A 27,414-nucleotide genomic window follows, 5' to 3' on the forward strand; every position below is an offset into this window, starting at 1 on the left:
ACAAATCCACAAAGAACCATAAACTACTAGAAAGCTCGGGTATGAAGCACATTTCATATTTATTTTTACTAACAAAAAACACAAATATAAAAGATCACAATGAAAATAATTAAATAATAAAACTTAAGGAAAACATGAGCTGCTCAAGAAAGATACAAAGCTATAACTGATATTCTATTTTAAGAGAAACAGACCAATTTGCAACACTTCATGTGTATTCCAGCTAATAAGCAATTTTTCCTATCAAAAACAAATCAAGCTACAAAGTGAAGAACATAGCAAAGTCATAACATTTGCTTTAGATTTTCTTTTTTTATCTTTTTTTTTCTATTCTGGAAAAATAAAAAGGAATGGGTTGGGTAGGCAGTTGGATTTCAACTAATGCATCCATAGCCATCTCCTATCTGGTTTTTACAATTGTGACTTTAATGCTTTGCCTTGAAACATCTTCTGATATGTCGTGATCGAGGACTTCACATGTGTTGCATTACATGTGAATAACAGTCCCAGTTCTTATATATGCCTCGGTGGAAAACAAACCATTCCAGGTAAATTCCGAAACACCTAGGAATTCTTCTAGAACTATCCACCTGTCCTTTTAGTTGACTTAGACGTTAGCCAGAAAAGCCACAGCAGCAGAAGGTGAATGAGTGAAGGGTTGCTTTAAATCTCCAGCTCCCAGACTAGTGAATGATTTCCCTAAAGGCATGTTCTTACACGCAGACACACTCCCCCATAAACACACACACATTCCCAGTCTAAGGAGTCACCCGGTGTCCTTACTTGACCTGCCCGCTCTTTATCTAACAAGACATTCTTTCGCTGAAAATCCCCAACTCACATTCTCTCTGAGTTTAGATGTTTATTGGACGCTGGGGGATGGCTGTGGGTTTGGATTGGCAGTGGCTTGGCGTGGCATCGTGTACATGGCTCCCAGGAACTGATCAGCGATCCTTCCTGCCTCCCTCAGCCCACTCAGCAGAGCGCCGTGGACCGTAGCAGGATAGTTTCTGATCGTGTGTTCACCCGCGAAGAACAGACGTGGAACAGGCTGCGAAACGCACACAGTCAGCATGACATCTGCTTCTGCTGACACGAGCATCTCAGAGGAAATGAGCAATAAGTTCTGACACTCACCTGTGAGGCTCCAGGTATGGCAGGTCCAGGTGTGATGGGCTGGGCCATGAGGTCATAGTCATTACCAGATGAACCGGCTGCTACGTACGAGTAAGACCCACGGGCCCAAGGGTCGGCACGCCAGCGACTCACCACCGTCTCCTTTGGCTGCCATGACGACAGACACAGAACACATAGTTGGTTTGTTGTCGCTGGAGCAGAGCCAGATGCTCCATACCACGGGAAAGAGCCGCAAAGTCTCAGTGTGTGATATATTAAGGGAACTGAACTCCTTTCATTAGATTTAGGTTAACGTTTCCTCTCACAGCTGTTATTCACACAAGCTTTTGTTGCACAGTGAAGAACTACAAATGAAGTAAGTTATTCTGGCACATCCGAGCCCACCTGAGGTACTGCGCTGCTTCCAAAGATGCCCTTGAGGATCGCCAGACAACGGCCAACAATGACATCATCACTGATGTTCTCCATAATGCCTGCGGCCTCTCCCGCCATCAGAGCAAGCAGTATGGGAGCTGAGAAGACACAAAAGGTCAATTTCAAAGTGAGCTCTGAATGACATAATTATGAAACCAATATTTTTATTACTGATATATGGTAAATAATGGAAGCCTAATCCAGTCATGGATTGTGCTAATCAAAATCAACAGTTTGGCATCACTGATCTTTGATGCCAAGTTTTTAATCAATTAACATTTTTATGTTTTATTATTTTTCTTGTGTGTTTGTGTGTGTGCGTGTGTGTGTGTGTATATATATATATATATATATATATATATATATATATATATATATATATATATATATATATATATATATACACAAACATTTTTGTTTAAATCATTTGTAAATCTGTTCTGAACTAAATATTCAGAATGGAATTCAGAATTCACTAATGGAAGTGTTCGTATTTTCTAATACTTGCTTTACAACATATATCAGTAAATTCTCCCTCATTCATGAAAAAAGGTAAAGGGAGGTAATGTTATTTCGAATGTGTTGTACAGGCACTGTTATAATCTATATATTTTAACTTTTAGATTACTTAAAATTAAATGTTTGAACTCCACACAATGATTTGTAATTAAAAAGATGTGTAGTAAGAATATTATATGTTAATACTGTTTTACTGTTTAATACTGAAATACTTTTATTTTTGAGGAGCTTATTGTGAAATCAATCATGCAATGGAAATGTTACTATTTGATTTTTTATTTATTTATTTTTATGAAAAGTGAGCTCTTATTTTAAAGCATTAAAAATTATTGAGCAAGTTAAATGTTAAGCTTCAGTGCTCCTTTCTATACTATACTAAACTGCTTTACTGTCATATTAAATATAATACGTAACTACTTTGATATTTCATTCTCTCACTGAAATTTTTTTTCTTCATTCATCAGATTAAAAAAAAAAAAAGTAGGGTAATGATTCACATATACATATATACACACACACACACACACACACACACTCACATATCTATACATATATACACACACACACACACACACACATACATATACATATACACACACATATACATATATACATACATATATATACACACACACAAAAATGTCCTACGGGCAATTTTGTTTTCCAGTGATGTTTTAACATTTTTTCAGAGCACTTTCATTGCATTTATTCAGACTAATTTGACATTTAATATGCGTTTTAACTTTTGTTTCTTGATGTTTTTCAAAATGTTGGCAAGTACCTTTCTCGGTTTAATTTATAAATCCCACACACATCACATAAAGACTATCAATTACACTTCATTTAACTCTTATCTTTCACCAGATTAGCAACCTCTGAATTTATTTCTTTTTCACTTAAACCCTTGTACATTTTGTTATGAGCATGTTTTGCCATAATTGTACTATTCATTTTGTCTCATTTCTACACAATAGTTAACAACTATTGTTTGTCTCTGTTAGTTGTACATTGAGCATAAGATAATGGTCCAAATTCTTTTAAGTTAATTTACATTTGTGAGATAATTTGAAATGTAACATGAATTGCAATCTTGGTGTTGTTTTTTAGGACTGTGAATGTGACATACCCCAGATTTCCATCGGATTCTGACTGTGTTGGCAGAAGACAGCCAGGAATCTCCATTTGGATGATTTTTACAGCTCAAGTACAACTTTGAATTTATTCTTCAACTTTGAGTCTTTCTTTCAATTGGACACAAACGGAAACCAAAACTACAGTCACTAAAAATCTGCTGATGATGAATGTCAAGGTTGTTTGATATTTAGAAAACCCAAAAATGTTAATTCTGTCATTTTGCTCACCCTCAAATCATTCCAAGCCCACAAGACTTTGGTTTGGTTTGACTTTGTGGTCTTCTTCAACACAAATCAAGAAATCTTTTTATGAAATCTGAGAGGTTTCTGTCCTCTTGTTGACAGTCCAGGTAACTAAAATTGTAAATATATTATATATATATAAATATATATATATATATATATAAGTAAATATATATAAGTGTATTTAAACAAATCATATCCACTCAATTCAAATCTGAAAAAATTAAAATGTTTTGGTCACCAGGACTTTCAGTGAAGGAACATAAGTCTAAGGTTTTCTTAAGAGTAGTCTTTAAAAGACAGACTAATCTTGTGGGTTTGGAATGCCACGAGGGAGAGTACATTTTCAGTTTTGGGTGAAATATCCCTTTAAGCTTGTGTTTACACAGACATTTAAAAATTATTTTAATTGAAGTTATAAATTAGCTTACTTGATGATTTTAAGGCAATTGGTTTCCTAATATTTTCCAAGTAATGTGAACACTAATAAGAAGTTAACAACTAATTATTTTAAGTCAACAGTACCAAGTTTTCTGTACAAACTGTTGAATGAAATTTTTAGGCAATTGGTTTCTAGGTAAAGACAACTCATTACATTTTACAGTGCTGGCGGTAACGATAATAATCATATGTCTAGGAATAGCAAAGAAAATAAAGAAATAACAAATACAACCACAACAAAAACTTCAACTCAGGGTCATCACAATAGCCCGACGTTTAATACTAAATCATCCCTAAACTAAAGGATGATTACCTTTGTAGAGATTCCAGAATAGAAACAGTTCCCCTCGACTGGCCGTGGTACTTCCCACATGTCCAAAGAGGTTAACACTGGGGTCCCAGAATACTCTATCAAAACACAACACCACCTAGGACAAGGACAACAAAGATCAGGACAGAATAGGGCTTTTTAAATGCAGCTGACTGACATTCTTCTGTGGAACTAAAGATTTTCCTGTGCAAATTTCCATGTTTTTTGCCTATTCATTGGAATTCAATGGGCACCAGAACTGTTTGATAACCAGCGATTTTCAAAGTGTCTTCGGTGCCCCACAAAAGACAGCAAGTCACAGGTTTGCAATGGCATGAGGGTGAAGAAACTGACAATTGTCATTTTGGGGTAAACTAACCCTTTAAAGGCAGGGTAGGTAATACATGTATAAACAACTTTCTTCCAAATTTGTTTAAACTTTCTATATATATCAATGCCATCCATCCATCCATCTTCTACCGCTTATCCGGGGCCGGGTCGCGGGGGCAGCAGTCTAAGCAGAGAACCCCAGACTTCCCTCTCCCTAGACACTTCCTCCAGCTCTTCTGGGGGGACACCGAGGCGTTCCCAGGCCAGCCGGGAGACATAGTCTCTCCAGCGTGTCCTAGGTCTCCCCCGGGGTCTCCTCCCAGTGGGATGTGCCCGGAACACCTTCCCGGGAAGGCGTCCAGGAGGCATCCGGAACAGATGCCCGAGCCACCTCAGCTGACCCCTCTCGATGTGGAGGAGCAGCGGCTCTACTCTGAGCTCCTCCCGGGTGACTGAGCTTCTCACCCTATCTCTAAGGGATCGCCCAGCCACCCTGCGGAGAAAGCACATTTCGGCCGCCTGTATCCGGGATCTTGTCCTTTCGGTCATGACCCAAAGCTCATGGCCATAGGTGAGAGTAGGAACGTAGATTGACCGGTAAATCGAGAGCTTCGCCTTGCGGCTCAGCTCTTTCTTCACCACGACAGACCGGTACATCGACCGCATTACTGCAGAAGCTGCACCGTCTGTCAATCTCCCGTTCCATCCTTCCCTCACTCGTGAACAAGACCCCAAGATACTTAAACTCCTCCACTTGAGGCAGGAACTCTCCACCAACCTGAAGTGGACAAGCCACCCTTTTCCGACTGAGGACCATGGCCTCGGATTTGGAGGTGCTGATTCTCATCCCAGCCGCTTCACACTCGGCTGCAAACCATCCCAGTGCATGCTGAAGGTCCTGGCCTGATGAGGCCAACACGACAACATCATCCGCAAAGAGCAGAGACGAAATCGTGTTGTCACCAAACCTGACCCCCTCCGGCCCCTGGCTGCGCCTAGAAATTCTGTCCATAAAAATCATGAACAGAACCGGCGACAAAGGGCAGCCCTGCCGGAGTCCAACACGCACCGGGAACAAGTCTGACTTACAGCTGGCAATACGAACCAAGCTCCTGCTCCGTTCGTACAGGGACCGGATAGCCCTTAGCAAAGGGCCCCGGACCCCATACTCCCGGAGAACCCTCCACAGGCCGCCGCGAGGGACACAGTCGAATGCCTTCTCCAAATCCACAAAGCACATGTGGACTGGTTGGGCATACTCCCATGAACCCTCCAGCACCCTGTAGAGGGTATAGAGCTGGTCCAGTGTTCCACGGCCTGGACGAAAACCACACTGTTCCTCCTGAATCCGAGGTTCTACTATCGGCCGGATTCTCCTCTCCAGTACCCTGGCATAGACTTTCCCAGGGAGGCTGAGAAGTGTGATCCCCCTGTAGTTGGAACACACCCTCCGGTCCCCCTTCTTAAAAAGAGGGACCACCACCCCGGTCTGCCATCCCAGAGGCACCGTCCCCGACTGCCACGCGATGCTGCAGAGGCGTGTCAGCCAAGACAGCCCCACAACATCCAGAGACTTGAGGTACTCAGGGCGGATCTCATCCACCCCCAGTGCCTTGCCACCGAGGAGTTTCTTGACTACCTCGGTGACTTCAGCTTGGGTTATGGACGAGTCCACATCTGAGCCCTCAGCCTCTGCTTCCTCAATGGAAGACGTGACACCGGGATTGAGGAGATCCTCGAAGTATTCCTTCCACCGTCCAACGACATCCCCAGTTGAGGTCAACAGCTCCCCACCTCTACTGTAAACAGCGTTGGTAGGGCACTGCTTCCCTCTCCTGAGGCGCCGGACGGTTTGCCAGAATCTCTTCGAGGCTGACCGATAGTCCTTCTCCATGGCCTCACCGAACTCCTCCCAGGCCCGAGTTTTTGCCTCCACAACCACCCGGGCTGTAGTCCGCTTGGCCTGCCGGTACCTGTCAGCTGCCTCTGGAGTCCCACAAGCCAACCAGGCCCGATAGGACTCCTTCTTCAGCTTGACGGCATCCCTTACTTCCGGTGTCCACCACCGGGTTCGGGGATTGCCGCCTCGACAGGCACCGGAAACCTTACGGCCACAGCTCCGAGCGGCCGCTTCGACAATGGAGGTGGAGAACATGGTCCACTCGGACTCAATATCTCCAGCCTCCCTCGGGATCCGGTCGAAGCTCTGCCGGAGGTGGGATATATATCAATGCATAATTAAAATGTAAGTACTCTGATAAAAAGAGTATAAAAATCGAGTGACTTTAGACCGTTTAATCTGTATTAAACACAGCTCATTATTTCCATTTCGGGACGAAACATAGGATTGGCTTAGGCGACTGTCACTCTCTCGCAACCATGGCAACCACCCTTTTGCCACACATGACCTGCCCACTTGCGCGTGCACGTTTGATTTGAGGAAACAGCACGTTTGATTCAACAGGCACGGATCCTAGGAATACCAAAACAATGGCAGAGAAACAGCAAGCAAAATTCACAGTACCAGCCTATGCAGTTAGTGAAGGCAAACCAGGCAAAAAAAGGAAGACAGTAACAGTACAAGAAAAGGCAATGAAACAAAGAAATAAAACGCGAGTTAATATCGGCGTGGCTTTCCAGCGATGGCGAGAACTGAGGGAACTCAAGGGGCTGAAAAGTGACTCCTTGATGGCTTTATTTCTGCTGGACAGGTAAATCTTTCTTTTTGTATTTTGATCATACATATTTTTTTTATGAAGCATGTGTCATTAGCACACGTAGCTGCGTAATATAGCTAACATAACATTACTTAGCGAGCCGTAGTAGAGACGATAAATAATCTATAGGAGCCCAGAAGGGAGGGGGTGGAGTGAATGGAAATAATGAGCTGTCTTTAAAACAGTCGTGAGAGGTCTACAGTCACTCGATTTTTATACTTTCTTTTTCAGAGTACTTACATTTTAATTATGTATTGATATATAAATAAAGTTTAAACAAATTTGGAAAAAAAGTTTTTAATACATTTTTTTTTTTTTTACCTACCCTGCCTTTAATTAAACCCCATTCAAACACTAGCATTCCAATTTTTTTTTAACCACATGCACATATTTAAGCAGATGCTTACGAAAACAGTTTTCAATGCAAAAATGCCAAAAAGAAGCACAAAGCTACTACCAAGAGATTATTTTTGTCACTAAAATTATACAAAATGATCAAATGAAATAAGCACATGCAATCCTAAATTATGCTTGTTTTCAATGAAGTCAATGAAATTGTGTTTCAGTGAACATTTCTGACATCCTGCTGTTTATTGCAGACAGATGTTTCTGATATAGCAGAACTATGAATGAATTAGGTACCACACTGTGCCCTCTTGTGACAAAAACGGGACAATTGCATAATACTGCAGTATTTTTCTGCTGCAGCTGAACTAGGAGATGAAGTAAGGAGAGAGAGAGTGCAGAGGAGGAGGAGGAGGATGACGCATCCTGGACACTCAATATGTGAGGGGGTAAATTCATTATGAATACACCCCTATATCTATCATATTAAAATGACCTGCCCTAACCAGCCCAACCCTAAGCTTCACTCTGCTTTAGCCAAACTGAATTAGTTCGATATATACACATAAAATGTCCCATGCTGATACAGGCCAGCAATGTCATTACATCACCACCCCCCCCGTCTGCAAAGGAATAAACAGGAATTATTCACACCTTGTTGAGGTTCCCAAAGCCCATTCTCTGGATGGCAGCCGTCTTCCATTCTGGCAGAGGAGGCACAAACTGCACGGCTGGCGGCTGTTGCTTCAGCACTCCCAAAGGAAGAGTACACAACACAGCGTCACACTTATAAATGAACGTCTGGGTAGTGGAGCGGGTATTCACCGCAATCACCTCACAACCTGAGACAGGGACGAAATTATGGTCATAAATGTAATGACACAAACACACCAAAATACAGTCCCAAACAGCAGGAGCTGGACTGACTGACTCACCAGATGATGTGTATCGGACCTGTCTCACTGCAGTGTTGAGTTTGATATCCAAACCCTCTGCAAGTGCCACTGGGACACAAGAGTATCCATTTCGCACCGTTAGGTGACTGCCCGTGAACTCAAAATCATCGTCCTACTCAAACACAGAAGGAAAAGGGACAGGCTGCAGAAGCAAGTTTTTTTGTTTTTTTTTATTCTGATTCGGAATCAAACCCATGACATTTCCATATTGAGCACCATTCTCTACAAATTGAGTTAAACAAACACTATTAAGACATGAAAGATGAAAAAAGTGGCCATGCTGTACTTGATCCCAGTGTTTGAGCGAGAGTGTTGAAAGAGGTGTAGCGTTGGCAAACTCAAGGTTTGCAAAGTGCCAGTCAAGAATCTGTCGGTCTCTCGAAGACAGATAAACATCACTGAAATAGAGATCCAGAATGACATTACTTTTGACTCCATTTGGAAGGACAGACGGGAATGTTAATGTGACTTCAGTGGGGCTGATTACTTTCATAGACTGTATTTGATTACCTTGGTGGGTTGGCCTCCAGCTCTTGCAGTCTCTCCTCTAATTTTACCTGCATCTCCACCAGCTCATCATACTCCTGCAGCAATAGGACAGGGCCACAAATCAGCACACGTGGGTTTTTAAATGAAAGATGGTGATACCTTTATCTAAACAGCAGGATGGCCAATAACTTACACAATGCATTTTTAAAAAGCATATATATATAGCTAATAATAATAATAATAATAATATTGAATAATATCTGAAAATAGCTTAAAATTAAATTTAAAATGTTGTTAAAATATAAATACATTTTGATAACACTTTATTTCAATTTTATTTTATTTTATTTCAATGTTACACATTTTTATTTTAAGGGGTCAATGTTACACATTTACCTTAAAATAAAGTGTAATCTTAATTTTTTGTTAAATTTCCAATGAAGTCAAACCCCAGTGCAAGCAAACAGGCGTCAAAATTCATGTTTCAACCATAAATGGTCTGAAGGACTCTAATGGGCTACAATTTAGAGTGATTATGTGAATTAACATGCTAAAATTTCCCATTTAAGACCGTTTAAGTTAGGAATTTAACTTTTGGCTCTGCGGGCACTAAAGGGAGTATGACAGTGTTAGACTTCGGTTTGGGAAAAGCGCTAAAACAACCCAACTGAAACAGCAGGCTGCAATGGTATTATGCTCCATTACCAAGCACAGAGGTGTCTGGCATAACTGGAAAACACTGCTGTGCAGAAAAAAAGATATTAAGATTAAGCATGATGGATCCAGAGGTGTCAGCAGTCGCTACCCGAGGAGACATCGTGAGAGATGCTTGGCTGTTGAATAAGCAAGCAGCATTGCTGATGAATTTATCAGTTTCTAGGACAACGAATGAGTTTAAGGCTTCAGACTTTTGTATAAATTACACTTTCGCTTTAATTTGACAAAAAAGGATAAGATGAAAGGAATAGAAATACAGTTTTCACAAACCATTTTTAAAAAAAGAATTTGGCCGCTGGAATGGGATCGGGATATTAACTAAGCCAGAATCTGAATTTGTCATTGACGTGGTTTCCTATATGAGTTTCTATATGTGTAAACATGCACAATGTTTATATGGTCAGTGTGGGGTGAGGTCATGTGGATTCAGTCAATGTGGCGAGCTTGGTCTACAACCTTGCAAAGTGCTGTGAGGTCTCTTTGTTTGCTCTTCACCAGGAACTCCGCTGTGATGTCTCTGGGTGGTTTCACCTCACTGGCCTCTTTATACTGCTGATGCAGCTCCTTCACTTTCTCCTTAGTAGCCACCATCTGAACAAGAGTAGGCACAATCAAATTAATTTTGTGCGATTGGTAAGCTGTAACAGAGGGAGGTAGTACATGCATGTATTACCTTGTTCAGAAGGTCTCTAAGCTCCTCTTGAGTCTTCACAATCTTCTTCCAGTGTTCAATCTGTTCATCTTTCACATGTTTCTCCTGCAGCCTGAACATAGATGAGCAATGTCAATGCTATTATCTTTTCACTATTAAATAACGGGGCTTGATTCTCAATGCTGACAAACAAAATATGAAGCAAATAAACACAGAGTTCACTCACTGTATGACTACTTCCAGTGCTTGTCCCAGAGACACAGGTTTGTTGTTAAGAAAGTTGAAGTCGAGCTGGTGGCTGAGGTATGATGTCGCCTCTAACAGGCGATTGAACTCTTGCTCTACCATCTCGTCCTTCTCTTTTGGGACCTTCAGCAGTTACAACCATTAAATCAGCATTAATCAAACTCAGAACACTTGACATTATGGAGAATAATCTATCCATAAATACATTGTCATGGTTATTAAACGTGATGTATATATCTACGCGTGTATTACATGCATGTGCTGAGCACAAAAAGGTATGTGATTTGATATGTATAGAAACAAACTGTCTCATTTTATTAATGGAGAACCGTTGTCCATGAGGGATTACACTGACCTTAACTGACACACAGAGCTTAATACAGGGTTTCTGCAGGGTTTAATCAGTCAAATTTAAGACTTTTTAAGACCTTTTTAGGACTATTAGGATTTGAATTTATGACCTACACTAATTACGATAAATAACTTTAGTCATTAATATTCCTTTCAAAAGTCTTTTTTTATTATTTACTTTCATTGAAAGTAACAAGTTTTATTATTTAAAGAGTTATTCTATTATTTCTTAATATTAAGAAACTGAAGCCTTCACCTTTTTCATAAAGTATTTAACAATTGTAACATTGTAAAGTAACACTGTAAATTAACAATTATTTTATGGCATTACTTTCCAAAATAACAAGTGTTATTGGTGTTTGGTCACAGTATTCAACACCCACAGACAGGGCCGTAGCTGGGGTTTGCAGGGCCCCGCTGAAGGTTTTACCAGTGGGCCCTGTTTGAAATTGTTTAATTTGTATGTTCGTTCATTTTTATTGTTTATATTGTTTATTTGCTATTGCTTCTAAAATGGTTATAAAATATGACAAGAATTTAGAGTTAAACTCTGTCAGAACAAATTCGTCTTGATAATGTAATGACTTTGATAGAAATGTACGTAATGGATTACAATCAACCAAAACTACAGACAACTGTTATTGTGACAATATTTACACAATTATCAATACTTTGTTGACCAATTACCAAGCAATGCTTCATTTTGTTCAGACTGTGGTGTGAAAAGGTTGTATTAGCAATTCAGAAAAAAAAAAACACATAAGCAATGCACGGTGCTTTATAAGGTGCATGAATAATATTTGTTCCCAATTTTATATATAAATAGACAGATAAAACATTTATATCTATCCATTTTACTAGTAGTTCACTGTATGAGGATTATTTGGGTATAATGTCACAGTTTGCTTATACTCACTTACATAAATGTATAGTGTCCTGTACCTACTAGTTAAATATGTATATCAAAAATTATATCTGGAGTCTGGATAATTTTTGGTTTGACTGTGCATAAATTCTTGTTAAAACTACAAAGCAATGCAGTCAAGAGCAGTGAGTGATTTTTCTTTCATTTTCTTGGATTAACATTACAGCAGCTAGTAACTAAATTAGGCCCGGCCACTTTAAGAGACGATGAACGCATCTTTTTCCTCAACTGTTTACTTTCACTTAAGAAATAAATGACAAATAACAAAAAAAAAAGGTTTTCGAGCATACTTTCCAAGGCGGGTATTTTGACATATTTTGTATGTATTTGTCGGCACAAGAGCAAAAAGAAGCAAATTCGGTGTTCAAGCGTTTTGAGACGCCTTTCTCTGCGTGAGCCCTGAACACCGTGGTACTGAATTGGGCTCTTTCACATCCTTTTGTTTGTTCAAAACTGCGATTAGTATATGTTCGTTCATGTGCAGGAGGGACTGTCCGTGAGACGCAGATTCTCTCTCCGCACCGAACACATCACGCGAGTAACCAGCTACTCAGTTCAGCTTTTCCGCGTCTTGTGTTTGGATGCTTGATACCGATTTTTAGCGACGGGCTTGAGCCAGCTACTAAAGGCAGCGTCTTCGAGCCATAGATCGTGAAAGGTACATTTTCCCATTGTGATAGCCAGGATAATTTCAATTAAGTGAAGCAGTGACTCAGTATGATACAGTATGTTCGGAGTTCACGCGGGTTTCTGTGAAAGTCCTTCTGACAAGTCTGTATGCTGCCGCATGGACCTTGTAGTTCTGGAACGCTGTGATACCAGTGTGATACCACCCAGATTCCTCATACAGAACTACAACAGGCGAAACAAATCAATGCCATTGCCGCTGAGAGCGCATTTTGATGGAAGAACAAATTAATGGACTAGCATATCAATTTAAGACGTGGCTAAATGTTTTTTATGACCTTGTATGGAAAATCTTATTGACTTATTGACAATAAATTCTTATTGTTAAATTTATGACTTTTTATGGCCCCGCGGAAACCCTGTTAATAAATCATAATTTCTGCTGTTTCACTGAATAATTCAGATAATTAACTTGACGCATTTAGAGGATAAGAATATGTTATAAAAACAGGACGTCTACTATTAAAAAGGTGTTCATTTCCATAAAGTATTTTTGGTAGCAAACTGTACTGAACAGGAAGTTAATCATAAATTATAAACCTGTATTGAATATGCAGTTATCACTGGGTGTTGTCTCCAAGTGTGCAAGTAAATCCATTAGAACAGTTCCTCTTATTACATATGTTGTATGGTATTATAAACAGAAATACTTACACTTGTGCAGCGCTCTCCCTGTATAACCAGGGCAATCCATCAGTTTAAGAAATGAAAATGGAGTGAAAGCGAGTGAGAGATAAAAACAAAAAGGAAGGATGGGAAGTAACAAAGAGAAAATGTTCGGGGGTTAAGAGGGAGCAGAGAGTGAGAGAGAGAAAAGGGCCGTTAGATTCTTCTTTTGTACTAGATAGAGTCTGAGTGCTTGACTTTAAACAATTAAGATGCCAATTAGAAGAGAATGGGAGGAGCACTGACTTTCATGTTTGATATAAACAATTTTAACTAATCGATAAAAGAAAAATGACTACACTACAACACTGTAAAAGCTGATCTTAGGAATGTCGTACATCAAATTGTGACAGTTTTCAGATTATATCCCTATTTTTATAATTACTTTTACTCTTATAAAATTACTTCACATTTACATTTCTACCTAAGATCAGAATATTAATGTACATGTCATGTTATAATAATGTTTAAACCATAATATTACACGTGTTTCAAAAGCACTCACAGCTTGTCCATTGGCCTCATAGAGCGGACACTTCTGTTTGATCTTGGCCAGCTCCATATTGACCTGTTTGCTGACTACAGCCATAGGGTTTCCACCTAAAAGAGATGTGCATTTCCATTTCAAACTGTTGCAAAACCTCAGAGATATCTGCCTGAACATATGACTCTGTTCCATGATCAACAGTGCCACCTCCTGGAGAGTATTTGATCATTCTTACCCAATCCAGTCACCACCATGGCACCCAAGTCAGCTACATAGTTCCCTTTCCTGAATGTAGCCACTCGCCCTCCTACTCGATCCTACAAAGAACAATTAAGGTTTGTAAAATAAAAAAACTGTCTCAAGTGTAAAACACTTTTACACTGAGCTCAGTGTAAAATGTTGTAGAGTTTAAAAGCAGCATGTATTTACTCTTGCTTCCAGGACAGTAACATCCATCCCAAAACTCTGCAGTTGTTTTGCTGCTGCCAGCCCGGACACCCCACCTCCAATCACTATGACTTTCCCAGTTTTCTTTGCTACAAGAACATAAGAGAGTATAATTAAAACAACAATTGAGAACAGAGTCTTTGCATTAGTAGCATTTGTCTGTTTAAATGCCTGCTGCAAACAAGCTGTTATTGTTCTCTACACCACAAACATTAAATGTGATTGTGGAAAAAGCCTTGTACTGTTGTCATTCTGTTTGTTTGCACATTATTATCTGCAGATCTGCTCTGTAGGAACATCGAGTCACAATTACTTGGCAGAGGCTTTACTCTCTTGTAGACACCAAAGTTGATGAACCCGTGTCTCTCCAGGTAGCTGTGTATCCGGTGCACCAGGACAGCATCACCTGCAGAGAGGAACCAAAGACAAATGAAAAAGATACACAGAAAATGTTAAAACACACACAATATAGCCTAAGTGTAATAACATCAGAATTCTCAGAGAAAGGATTTTGGAATTGGAGTAATGTCAGGTGAAGTAGACCCACTGTTGTATGGAGCTTCTAGCTGCTGCACAGTGGCCTCAAAGGTCAGCTGGATTTTGGGGTTGTCCAACCATAGCTGAAGCTGAACATTTGAGAAAAGACATTTTCACAACTGAATGGAAAACTCATGATTCTTGTTTATTCTGAAAAGCTTCTGCTGCATCAACTTTGAATATAATCTACAGTATAATTTCAAAGTTTGGCATCAGTAAGACTTTCTAATGCAGGGGTCTATAAACTCAGTCCTGGAGGGCCGGTGTCCTGCAGAGTTTAGCTCTCAACACAACAGCCTGGAAGTTTCTAGAATCCCTAGTAAGACTTTTATTAGCTGTTTCTGGTGCATTTAATTAGGGTTAAAGGTAAATTCAACAGGACATTCAGGACAATTTGTTTGATCAGAAATACCATAAAAACACATTTATTTCAATTTAAAACTTCTTTCTATTTTTATATTTTAAAATGTAATTTATTTCTGTGATGTCAAAGCTGAATTTTCAGCATTCATTACTCCAGTCTTTAGTGTCACATGATCTGTCAGAAATCATTTTAACGAGCTGATGTGTTTTTCAAGAAACATGAGTTTGTTGTGCTGCTTAACAAGATACATATTTTCATCATCAAGAACAGCATTTTTGAAACAGACAACTTTTTTAACGTTACTGTCACTTCTGATCAATTTAATGCAGTCTTGGTAAATATAAGTATTAATAAAAATAAAAATAAAGTATTGATCTCAAACTTTAGAACAGTGTATTATTACTCAATAAGACTTCTAGAAGAGTTTCTTTTTCTCCTGGCTCCTGCTTTTCAGCTTTAAAAAACTAAGTTCAAATGTTTTAATTATCATAAAAAGATGTCTCCAGCTGTGAACTCACCGTTCGATTCCGAATGTACAAGAACACTTTCTGAGTATGCTGTGGTCCACCAATAATGTCAGGAAAGCATGCAGCTTCCTGTGATGTCATACGGTCGTGTGGCAGTCGGCTCTGGAAGGCAGCCCCCTCTACACCTGAAAAGTCACAACACTGATGACAGAAAGCATTCTGAAATATTTTTAAATGTTTTTTAAATTCTGTAAAAAGGTGCAAAATATGTATTAATCCAACCTCTTTCCATACCTGATGGTTCCTCAGGTTCACTGTCATTCTCCTCCTCTATTGGTGGGGCTGGTGGAGGAATCACCTGCTTCCTTTCTTTCTCCGCTTTAGCGTTCCTCTCTTCCTCCGAATAATACTCATCCTCCGACAGATTAGCGAGACTCTCGTCCATCTCCCTGTACTCCACCTGCAGCAGGAGGCACAATAAAAGCTTCATTAAAACCTAGTTCTGCTTCCCCTAGGGTGAAACATGACAATTATTCCCTACTCAGACAAAACATCACGATTGTTTTTGTATGCGTGTGTAGTAATGCAGTGTTTCGCATACATTGAACAAAACTGACCGCCACAAATAGATTTTCCAAGAGACTTTGCTGAATAAACATGAGCGCTGCACATTTTAAAATCGAAACCTGGTGTGGGTTTTTTTATATCCCTGTATTTCTGAAGGAATCCCACTGTCTTCAGACAATTTTTGATGTCTTTCATTTCATCTTGCATGTACTGCCTGATAAAAGCAGTGTTTATGAGCTCAGTGCTGCTTTGCAGCCGTTACCAGGGAAACCTCTTTATCTCCCGCTCTAAGCACCTCCTGCTGGCAAAGAATAAACTTGCATATATATGCCGGCACAAACAGAGTGCAAGTTTGTGGAAAACACTATAATGGTCTACCCAGTTTTTACTATTACTTTGAATTTCTTTTTTTAAATAGATAATTATATGGAGTCAATTTAACGCAAAAAATTTAAAATTGTAGTATTGAGGAAAATAAATTTGGTTTTTGCAAGCAAAAATGAAGAATTGCAAAACAAATGAAACAGCGCGAAAGCAATGATTTTGCAATACATATTTTCCATGGTCATATCTATTAATTTATTTGCAACGCTGCTTTTATTTTGCGTGTCAGTCTAGTTTGAGCTTGCGATACCATTTTTCCTTTGCAGTTCACTTTTCTGCACGTGGGGGCGGAGTCAAGGGACGGGGCGTGTACAACATGCCTTCCTGGAAGTGACGTCATCGGCCCAAGACGCAGCTCAATGATCCAGGTCCTGTCATGATGAGCAGAGACTTTCGAGTGGATCGTTTCTTTTTATTCAATAGCATTAAAACATTCATGTTTTTGTTTCATTTACTTTATTAACAAATGTATGTGTATTAGCAGCGTTTGCTCAAGTTAAAAATGTTGTTAACATGAACATCTGCTGTTTATTTCTCTCGATGTGCACACTAGGGCTGTGACGGTTGCCGTGACAACCGCATCACCGCGGTGGTCGGTTGCTACCGCGGTTGTCTACTGCCACTGGCGGTAGTGCACGTGACGTCACAAACTCTATAGCAAGCATAATACAAAGTTTTGTATATAAGTGTAATAACTGTAATAGTTGCAAATTCTAAATCTATGGTAATTAACAAATTACCTCAAACACAGAGTTTCCTTTAGATTGGAAAATACAGTTTATGCATTCAGCAAATTAATTTAGTGTTGGGCGATGGATCTTGTTGGGAAAGCAAATACCACATCGCCGATCTGGAGTCATCTGCATTCATGTCACCCATCAGTGTTTGCACAAGTTCTCGTGATCGCAAACGCTGGCTGGTCAGGTACGGTGAGGCTTTCTCCAAACTGGACAAATACAAACGAGACAGCGATACATGAAAGATGAACGATTCCTATTTCAAAGAGAGCGCGTGCAGTTGAGGAGTTAATGAGCTCGCTTGGTGGCGGAAAAGTAAACCGGACGCAACACAACCGCGTTGCGACAGGTTTAGTGTCTATACAGGACATTTGAACTCTGTGTCAGTACCTCACAGACCGGACGGGGGATTTATCGTGTTGTGCTGCATCCAGTATAGCATCACTGATTATGATGAGTATTTTCTCGCGCTTCGTCGCTCGCGTCTGTTAGACAGGGTGTATTTAACTTTCTTATTGAGGCTACTTTCTTGTTTAACTGCATTATTTCTTTGATATTTATTTTAGTGTTTTGCAGACGGCATTTACTGACAGAAGTGCTCAAATATACACGAACTGACGAGTTAAATATGATGTGTTAGATGAGTGAGACAGTGCTGGGCTGATTTCATAGACATGTGCATACATATAAATATATCCTGTATATAATATATATAAAAAATATTACATGCATGCAGAGTTTAAGTCAGCTTTAATCACCTTTTTTTTGGTAATTCCATGAATTAACTGACCATGACACTGCGTGCACATAGTTTATTTCGCAGTTTGATATGAAAGGATATGCACAAAGGAAGCGTGCACCGGCGACTTTGAGCACAGGACCGTCCGCACTTGCTTAACTTGCACCTGATAAGAAAATGAGTGGAGCGCGTGTCTGAAATGTCTCCTGTTCAGTCATTCTGCGACTGAATAAATTCACTTCTTGTCATGAGAAAAAGTGACAGAAGCAGCAGTTGTGAGTGGGTGGCCATCTCCGCCCCTATATGTTAAATATTTTGAATACGTTAAACTGAAAAAAATTATCGCCTTCGTTAACAAACAACTTTTGACACTCATACATACATATATATATTTATAATATTATTATATATATATATTTTTTTTTTATCAACACCGCGCCACCGGAGGTTGTTGGTCCATGACTACCGCGGTGGTAAAAATCAGCCACCGTCACAGCCCTAGTGCACACTTATATCATTAAAATGTGTATTGTTTCATTTGGTTAACTGCAAATGTTTGTTTAAATTCTCTTAACTTGTGGGAGGACGCCAGCGCACTGCAACGACGCGTCACACTGTTTACATCTCGCATAATGGCATACTGGAAATGGAGAAAGTTGCATTCTATAACAAAAACAGAGACCACTGTTACCAAAAGTATGGGAACACTTTAAACAGAGGCCAAATAAAATGGCCCTTTGTTCCCTTTGTAAAAGGGAACAAAACACCGTTGCTAAGCAACCATGACGTGCTCTCTCCATGAAGACGCAGAAATTTCAGCAAAGGATAATTGGATTTGCAGCACTAAAAATCGCTTGCAGTAGCTCTACTACTAAATTTATTTGAAAATGGCAATCCATATACAGCTATGATCAGCAGTTACTTCATCTTAGCTGAGCTTTCAACGTTGTTACGGGAAAGGATGAAGCTGATTGGTTAGTTCTTGTCACATGACCCGCGGTGCGCTTGCGGCATTCTGAAAAGTTGATATGTTTTTTAACTCTAACTCGATGCGGTGCGAACGCGCCTGTTTTCGCGTGCGCGTCGCGACCGTGTCGCTTCCATTATGAGCGCGCAAACCGCGCGCCTACATTGGAAATAACGAACTTGAGCGCGCAAAAGACGCGATATGTGAACGGCCCCTTAAAAGACAGCGCGCCGCGAGACAACAGTCACAAACCACCGAGCTACCCCGAATAAGCTCCAGATCTCTGGAAACCATGCTAAACCATAGCAGAACCCTGACTACATTTTATGGTTTGTGATGCTAAAGAACATTTCATGACGTCTCAGACAACTGTAAATTTGTGGCTACTGTGGTTTAATTATAAGCGCTATTGTAAACTCATATTTACCATACTTAAATAATTTTCTTTGCATCTTTATTTTTGTATACTGTAAAAACTTCAACCACATTGGTTGAAAATGAATAAAGGTTGAAATATCATATTAGAAGTTGTACTTATATTTTTTTTGTAAAGTTATCCAAAGGATTCATTAGCTAATCAAAAAAAGAACATTATATTAATTATTTATTGTAATAAAAATAATAGTTAGAGTAGTCGACTAATCAAAAAAAATAATCGTTAGATTAGTCGACAGAAAAAATAATCGTTAGTTGCAGCTCTACTATATAGTATGTATTTAGATTAATAATTAGAATGATTTAAAGTTTCAGAGCAATACAAATTAGCATACATTTGGTGCCAATAAATTATTTAATGAGTCTCAGATCGACTTGGCTCAATATATATGCCTGGCTCAATTATCCCTGTTCAAAGAACAGAAAGGGTCAATATAGATGTTTACCTTTGCCCTTTTACGGCGACTGGTCCTGCGCCCTTCTGCAGAGTCTTGATCGACCCCTCCTGGTCCAGGAGGGTGCGAGAGAGGAGGTCCACCTGGTTCTCCACTTGGAGAGGCTCTCTCTTTCTTCTTCACATCTGTTATACCTGGGCCAGAAGGACCAGCTGGACCAGCCTGAGGAGCAGAAAGGGTTTCAGGAGCATGGTCTCCACCGTTACCCCCTGAGGAAGAGGAGGAACCTGGGTCTGACTTCTTACTGGACAGCATTACAGATGAAAGAAGCCTCTCCTAAAATGAAGAAACAAGAGGCTGAATGTAGGTTTACAAACAGAACATAGACAATACAACATGCTCGCTACATATACATCTACATAAATATTAATAATGAACATCTCAGATTCCTTTCACAGTTTGGTCCTATAACTATTATAATGAATGTGCTGTTTTCTATCACAGAGCACATGAACCAATGGCTGTGAAAGCTCAAAACAACATGAGGTCTGCAGAAGTTGAACGTCGCACTTTTGCACCTGCTCTGAAAAAACTGGAATTGCTGGAAAGACACAAGCTTTCAGGGTATGAGAGGATATTAGAGAGGATAGGGGAAAATATATTTTAATTTTCACTTTACAGTTTGCTAAATTCACGATATTTTGGCATATTTCGCTGCTCAATAGTCTACGAAAACACCGTTATCACATGATCACAAATTCGGCAGCACTGAACCGATTTAAAATTGTATTTGAGGCAACCAAAGCAATAAATAACCGTCTTGAATACAATTTTAACCAGATTAGCTTTGTCAATGAAGCTAACATTAGCAGATAAACGCTAAACCGCACATATTTAGGATCACAACACCAAATCGCAGCTCTAAAGACGGGCTAACCTTTTAAATAATATATTTACCAAAAGTTTACAAATATTTTGAAACTATGAAGAAATAAGAAAGTAACTTGTGCGCTAATGTACTGGTTATCGTTAGCTAATATGCTAGCGACACGAGCTGTTTTCTCTCTGCTTATCAAACTCCAGGAAAACCGCAGTTCTTGATTACAGTTTATTCATTCTAATTATTAGATTACGTATTACACATTTATAAATTATATGCATTAGTCTCATCTGGCGTCTTCTGTTGTGCTTATAAAATATTATTCATATTTACCTCCTCGCGGCTTTGGGGAGTCTAGCACAAAGAAACAGACGCCTGTCCCTACCGGGATCGCTCAACCAATCCGAGTAGACGAAGAGGGTACAGAAGGCTGGATCTAAATTTACCCGTGTTGTAATTGGGTAGAAGAGCGATCGATCAAACGTTTCATAAAGTCAGGTTCATTTTATCCAAATTTAGCAGGCAAAGTACACCTGTATGCAAAATTAATGTCCTAAATAAATGACATAAAAAGTCCCATGCCCTTAATTGATTTTTGCTGAATCAGAGGCTCTCAGGACCTACTAGAGGACCTCGGTAAATTTGCAAGGGACACAAAGATTATCTTGTCTTAAGGTTATTTACAATAAAGTATATTTACATAACTCGATAATTAAAATCATAAATATCTGCTAAACAATATATAAGTGCAACATGGAAATCATAATTACAATCTAGAAAACTTTGTAAAACTTGTAAATAGTAAAAATGTTTTTCTTTTTTTAGATATATTAATGTTAAGTTATATTAATTTGAGTTACATTAATAAATGTGAGATTCAACCAATGAATAACAAGGTTTAAAACTTACAAACAATATATATGTTTTCTGTAACAAACCATCATATCCAGCGGACTGAAGTGGAACTGGGAGGAGTCAGGTATGTGACGTAAGCGCGGTGGGAGGTGCGAACGCAAAGCGGAAAAGCTGATGTAGGCGGCTACTAGGCGCGGCGGGACTCCAGGTAAAACAGGTAGGGGATTGTCAGAAAGTGTGTCTGCCGTCGATGTACAAATCTTTCTGATTTTGAAAAGCAGGCACCCCCAATACATATGCCAAATTGAGCGCGCTGATCTTTTTCTAAAGGTGAGTTTTGATATGAAGCTTTAAAGTTACTACACTCAGAGTAAGTGATCGAGATTTATGAAGCACGCTTCTGTTTTTCTACGTCGTCATCCGTTGTTGTTTTAGTGCAAACATACTTTTTTGTCTTTTTCATGTTAGCCAAACTTTTGAACTGTTTTTATTACTATGGCTGGAGAGTTAATATATTTTTCAGGGTCCAATAATATTAAATTGATTAATAAAAGTGAAATGTATTAAAAGTATCAATATTATTTATGTTATCATTGTAAACTTAATTGGTATTGTCAGTAGACATGCAGCACAGAATAATTGTCATCTTAAGTAATATTCACCACATCTCAAATAATGTATTAATCATTCATTTAGTAATATTCTGTAATGGTAATGACATTTTAAACGTTTTTGGAATAAAATGGCAAACAACATTTTCTTGCTTTATCCTGAACACACATACAGTAATTAAACTACCCTGTATTTTTACTTTTTCCCCCATAATGTGTCAGAAATCTTTGATTAGATATTATGCTTTATGCATGTAAATTTGTTTAATTTTTAAGTATATATATTTTTAGCTTTTTTGTTTGTTTTCATCACACATCAAGTGACACATTTTATCTAAAGCATGCTGTTGACTTTTATTGTTCTGTGAGGTGGAAATATTATTTTAGTATTGAAACTGAAAGTATTAAAGTATTGAAAAGTAGTATTTAAACTAACTACTGTTGGAGGAATTTTTTTGTATTTTTTATAAATGTATAGAAATGATTTTCACCCTGTTAATATTCAAATAGTTTATGGTAGTAGTCGATAGTTAACATTAATTCATCTATTTATGATGAATTTTCATATTTCAAGATTCAAGATATTGGGACAAAGCTAAAATAAAATATATATATAAAAAGTTATTTGAAAAGTCATCAATGGTGTAAGCAAAGTAAAAAAGTTTCTAATACATCTTCAAATAACCTTCATATTACAAAAAGGTAAAGGGTAGAAATCTGTTCTTTTTAATAAAATATAAACCCCTGGGTTATAAAAGTTCTCAAATTTGAAGAAAGATCCAGTGTCTGATGTATTGTTTGTTGCATTGCACTCTGATTGGGCTTTTTAGTATTGTTTTATCTATAAAATTGAGGTGCACACAGTAAGCTTGTCTTTTCTTTCAGAGGACGACAGGATGAAGAACGAGGAAGAGGCGAGTGAACGGCCTGACAACACAGCATTCACTCAGCAGCAGCTCCCGGCATGGCAGCCCGTACTCTCTGCTGGCATCATCATTCCTGGCTTTTTTATTATTGGTTTGGCTTTCCTAGGCATCGGAATTGCCCTCTTTCTGACCTCACAGACCATTCAAGTGCTGGAGGTAAGTGTTTACTGTGGCAAAAAAAACTGAAAAAATCTTCACTGGGTGGTTGACATGGCTTTTTACAATAGAGTCTGTTCATCCTTTGGTTAAGTAGCATATCTAATAGTTTAAACAAATGTACTGAGGTCAGATATTGCTTGTTTGTTAAAGAACAGACAACACTATTTAAACATTCAAGTCTTTGGGTTTTAGAGTTAATGAACCCCTTGACTACACATTACTGCCTAGTAGTTGAGTTAGTTTGGAGGTGTTGATATACCTAGGTGTTTTGTGCAAGGTGAGAGACATTAATTATACATGAATGCTCTCTTTTCTCACCGTGTCACAGATGGATTACACAGGCGTTGAGAAGGATTCACCCTGTTTCCGCTGTACGAGCCCAAGTAACCAAACCTGCACCTGTGAAGTAACATTCTCCCTTAGCACATTGTTCACGGTAAAGTCTTTTGAGTTCTCTGTTTTAAAGCCTTATATTTCTCCCTCAATGTTAGAAAGTGACTAATATTGTCTGTGATGCTTACAGGGCCCTGTCTTCTTTTATTATGGCCTGTCTAATTACTTCCAGAACTTCAGAAAATATGGCGTGTCGAAAGACGATTATCAGCTCTCTGGCGATACACAATATTTCAAGGTTTGCGGTTGGCATGGACGACCTTTTAAATGTTGTTTCAACTTTTGGATCTTTTTTTTTTATGTATTAAATCCCACTTTCTTTGCTTTTATTTTCATCTGACTTTTCAGAGTCCACGAGATGTTTGCTTTCCATATGCGCATGACTCCAAAAGTAACCCCATTGTCCCTTGTGGAGCTATAGCGAGTAGCATGTTCAATGGTATCATTTCACATTTGTAGATTTAACTTTATTTGTGTATGTATTAAGCTCTGAAATGGATTGCTAATCATTTTTTTGTGTGTCTTGTGCAAAGACACATTTGAGCTCTACCAGATAATCAATGGAACCAAGAAGAAGGTTCCATTAGATGGTAAAGGAATCTCCTGGTGGACTGATTACAACATAAAGTACAGGAACCCTTTGCCTGTGAATGGCTCTTTTGCAAGCGCGTTTGATGGTAATCTGCCTTAAGGTTGTAATGTAATAGTAGCTTTGGGATTTGAGATTTGGACTAGAACTTTAATTCTTTCTGAATGCTGATTAACAGGTACAGTGAAGCCCATAAACTGGCCTAAGGCAGCATATGAGCTGGACCTCACCGACCCAAACAACAACGGTTTCCTGAACCAGGACTTTCTAGTGTGGATGAGGAGAGCGGCACTACCTCAGTTCAGGAAGCTGTACCGGCGAATCACAGAGGGTGATTACGCCATGGGGCTCCCTGCTGGAAACTACTCTCTGACAGTCTATTACAGTATCCTTCTCATGAAAGTCAAAACTCACTCATAGAAGGGATTAATAATAGGTTTTTCATGTTTTATTAATATCACCAAGTTCCTAAGTTTGTAGGAATTTGAAGCCTCATCATGCCTTTATGTGGCATCAGTCCTGTTACGCAGATGTCTTTTGACCGTGTTTGACTGTGAGCCAGGCCAAAAGGTTTTACAGGTTAGGTGTGGCTTTTAGCTGGTACAGAGCAGATTGCAGAAGCAACAAACAGAGGGTTTTGAATATGTAAACTGATGAAAAGGCATGACAGTCAAAAGAGTAGAAGAAATTTGCCTTAAAGGTGCACTTTTGTAAAATTTCCCCCCTTATACACAAGTTTTTACACAAAAAGAAATTAAATGTATACTACCCTGAATAAGTTTAGGGTTTGTAGGATTCTCAAAAAATGTTTTTAAGAGTAGTTTCTTATTTTTTGCAAAAAAAAAAAAATACAGTAAAAATAGTAATATTGTGAAATATTATTGCAATATAAAGTAACTATTTTCTATGTTAATATATTTAAAAATGTTATTTATTCCTGTAATGGAAAAGTCTTCAGTATCACACGATCCTTCAGAAATCATTCTGATATGCTGATTTGGTGCAATGTTTCTTATTTTCAATGACAGTTGAGCAGCTTAATATTTTTATTATCCTAGATTCTTTGATGAATTAAAAAACAAACTTTCTAAAGAACTGTTTTTTTTAATGTCTCTTGTAAAAAAAATTCTACAACTACACTTTTTCAGTGTAACTCATCGCTGAGTAAAGTATTAATTTCTTTAAAAAGGGACCATATGACCAGCTGAAGTCTTGTTTTATCTTTTTAACCCTCCTGTATTGTCATTTTAGAATGTGGAATCAATTATTTATGGCTGATAATGAATAGAGGATTTCTGAAATGGTATTGGTGATTGAAAACACTGTTTTTTTTTTTAGTGTCCAAAACCGTGCCTGCAAACACACCGCTTAGTGCACCTTTAGGGCAAAGTTTTCAGAAGCACTTGTCCTCTCAGAAAAATTTACTTATTTTTAAATATGTAGTAGAAATGTTCATATGCTGCATGAATGAACCATGTTTGTTCCTTAACCACCTCTTTTCCAGACTACCCAGTACTGAGTTTTGATGGACGTAAGAAGGTGGTCTTCAGCAACGTGTCTTGGATGGGAGGGAAGAATGACTTCTTGGGCATTGCTTATTTAGTAGTTGGCTCCTTGTGTGTGGTCATGTCAGTGGTTATGCTAATAGTTTATGCCAAATTCAAATTCTCAGATGATGATGATGCATGATGATGCAAGGCGGCTGTGCTTATAAAGACCACCTCATACATGCATCTTAAAAACTATAAAGAAAAGATATAAGGGGTTCATTAAGATGGAGCTAAATGTTGTTTTCAGACCAAAACATCATGGTCTAGATCAATAATTTTGCATTCACGTGCTAGAAAGTTTTAACTTCACGTCATTTTATTTTAAACAGGAATTATTTGTTTACTAAAAGATCACAGGATATGCTTTAGGCTTAAGAAAAACTGATATTAAACTTCTATGAATTTGTTCAAATGTCTTAGAATCGGAAGATCATTCAGGCAATGTTACAGGTTTCTTTTATTCTTCTTTGTCTCAGGTATATAATATGGATTAGCGGTTACTTTTAGTTTCTGGACAATACAGATAAAACCGAGCAAAAAATGATTTTTAAATTTGCTTACGACTTCTTGACTAGTCAAGAAATGTTTAACAGATATATGGACCGAGACAGTCTCAGGTGCCACATCTACCTGTTAGATGCATAGCTTTGTCAAAGCTTCGTGTAGGTTTAGTTTAATCTATTGAAAATTAAAAATGTATTGCTGCTTGTATATTTTCTGAAATAAACTTTAAAATGCTGTTTTGTAATATTAAAGCAGTGTTTTTGTTGTGAGCTTTTGTTTCAAGCATGAAAGATTTTATTTCCAAGCAAGAGAAAGTGTGTGCTTTTACAATGCAATTTGTACTGGGCAAGTTAAATGTAAGTGAAGGGCGAATCTTGACTTTGTTTGCACGCATCGGTGATATTGATCCCTGTTAGTGAAGCAGAACTTATTTGGGAGCAGTATTCTGTGTAGAGTTTCACTCTAATTCTGCACTCTGGTTCAGTGTCTTTTGAAGTAAAATGTTTGAAGAGTTAGGAAAGAACTGTATTCAGATTAAATCTGCTCATAAATATTGCTTTGTTTATATTTTAAAATGCACAACTTTTGTCTGGACTAGACCTGATTTTTTATGTAACTAGAAGGCTATTGTCTGCACATGGGTTTGGCAAGTAAAGATGGGATAATCAAGATTTGTGAGAAATTCAAAAGAAGCATTAATGAATTACTGAAACCCATCACCTTTGTACACATCATTTAACATTATGATGCTTCGGAAAGAACCTACACACTATTCCCCCAAAAAGTTTAGGGCTGGTAATCGGTTAATGAATTTGAACTCTCATGCTCACCACTGCTTTATTTACTTGATCCAAAAAATACAGTAAAAATTGGATTATAGTAAAATATGAAATTTTAAGGCTAGCCTTCATTAATCATGCTAATATGCTGCTGCTTGAGAAACATTTCTTATTATTATCAATGTTAAAAACAGTGCTTCTTAATATTTTTGTGGAAACCACGATTATGTTTATTTTTCTGGATTGCTTGTAGCAGATTGCTTCTACTTTGTAAGTCGCTTAGGATAAAAACATGCTAAATGAATAGAATATTCAATGACTGTATTTGAAATAGAAATGTTTTGTACCTTTCTTAATTTCTTTA

At 38.4% G+C, this 27,414-nt stretch overlaps 2 protein-coding genes across 4 annotated transcripts; one reads left to right on the forward strand and one right to left on the reverse strand.

The window, feature by feature from the left end:
• Nucleotides 1-40: 40 nt before the first annotated feature.
• On the reverse strand, nt 41-21,136 carry kdm1a (lysine (K)-specific demethylase 1a). Of its 2 annotated transcripts, none has more exons than XM_059520452.1 (21): nt 21,018-21,136; nt 19,856-20,140; nt 15,875-16,040; nt 15,632-15,765; nt 14,760-14,838; nt 14,526-14,618; nt 14,195-14,301; nt 14,001-14,082; nt 13,784-13,878; nt 13,267-13,284; nt 10,630-10,772; nt 10,425-10,515; nt 10,208-10,342; nt 9,056-9,129; nt 8,832-8,943; nt 8,525-8,657; nt 8,244-8,431; nt 4,201-4,315; nt 1,522-1,649; nt 1,138-1,284; nt 41-1,051 (listed from the first exon to the last, which is right to left on the reverse strand). In XM_059520452.1, exons 2-21 carry the CDS (start codon nt 20,117-20,119, stop codon nt 863-865), a joined length of 2,493 nt encoding a protein of 830 aa, XP_059376435.1. In that variant the 5' UTR covers nt 20,120-20,140; nt 21,018-21,136; the 3' UTR covers nt 41-862. The 2 variants fall into 2 exon arrangements, with proteins under 2 accessions (XP_059376435.1, XP_059376434.1); XM_059520451.1 differs by having other exon boundaries at nt 15,863-16,040.
• A 495-nt stretch (nt 21,137-21,631) lies between these two features.
• tmem30b (transmembrane protein 30B) lies at nt 21,632-26,511 on the forward strand. Of its 2 annotated transcripts, none has more exons than XM_059520453.1 (8): nt 21,632-21,756; nt 23,036-23,232; nt 23,564-23,671; nt 23,759-23,866; nt 23,977-24,067; nt 24,162-24,305; nt 24,396-24,602; nt 25,722-26,511. In XM_059520453.1, exons 2-8 carry the CDS (start codon nt 23,047-23,049, stop codon nt 25,904-25,906), a joined length of 1,029 nt encoding a protein of 342 aa, XP_059376436.1. In that variant the 5' UTR covers nt 21,632-21,756; nt 23,036-23,046; the 3' UTR covers nt 25,907-26,511. The 2 variants fall into 2 exon arrangements, with proteins under 2 accessions (XP_059376436.1, XP_059376437.1); XM_059520454.1 differs by having other exon boundaries at nt 21,724-21,747.
• The last annotated feature ends 903 nt before the right edge of the window (nt 26,512-27,414 follow it).

Source organism: Carassius carassius, chromosome 32 (genome assembly GCF_963082965.1).
Source record: "Carassius carassius chromosome 32, fCarCar2.1, whole genome shotgun sequence".
NCBI lineage: Eukaryota > Metazoa > Chordata > Actinopteri > Cypriniformes > Cyprinidae > Carassius > Carassius carassius.

What these genes read in the sequence shown, in the direction of transcription:
- kdm1a (XM_059520451.1), bottom strand. Translation starts at nt 20,119, where the DNA reads ATGCTGTCCAGTAAGAAGTCAGACCCAGGTTCCTCCTCTTCCTCAGGG. An exon ending in TTAGAGACCTTCTGAACAAG is followed by an intron (nt 10,343 to 10,424) that starts GTAATACATGCA and finishes ACTCTTGTTCAG; the next exon opens with ATGGTGGCTACTAAGGAGAA. An exon ending in CTGGAGGCCAACCCACCAAG is followed by an intron (nt 8,944 to 9,055) that starts GTAATCAAATAC and finishes TCTCTATTTCAG; the next exon opens with TGATGTTTATCTGTCTTCGA.
- tmem30b (XM_059520453.1), top strand. Translation starts at nt 23,047, where the DNA reads ATGAAGAACGAGGAAGAGGCGAGTGAACGGCCTGACAACACAGCATTC. An exon ending in AGACCATTCAAGTGCTGGAG is followed by an intron (nt 23,233 to 23,563) that starts GTAAGTGTTTAC and finishes ACCGTGTCACAG; the next exon opens with ATGGATTACACAGGCGTTGA. An exon ending in AGCGAGTAGCATGTTCAATG is followed by an intron (nt 24,068 to 24,161) that starts GTATCATTTCAC and finishes TCTTGTGCAAAG; the next exon opens with ACACATTTGAGCTCTACCAG.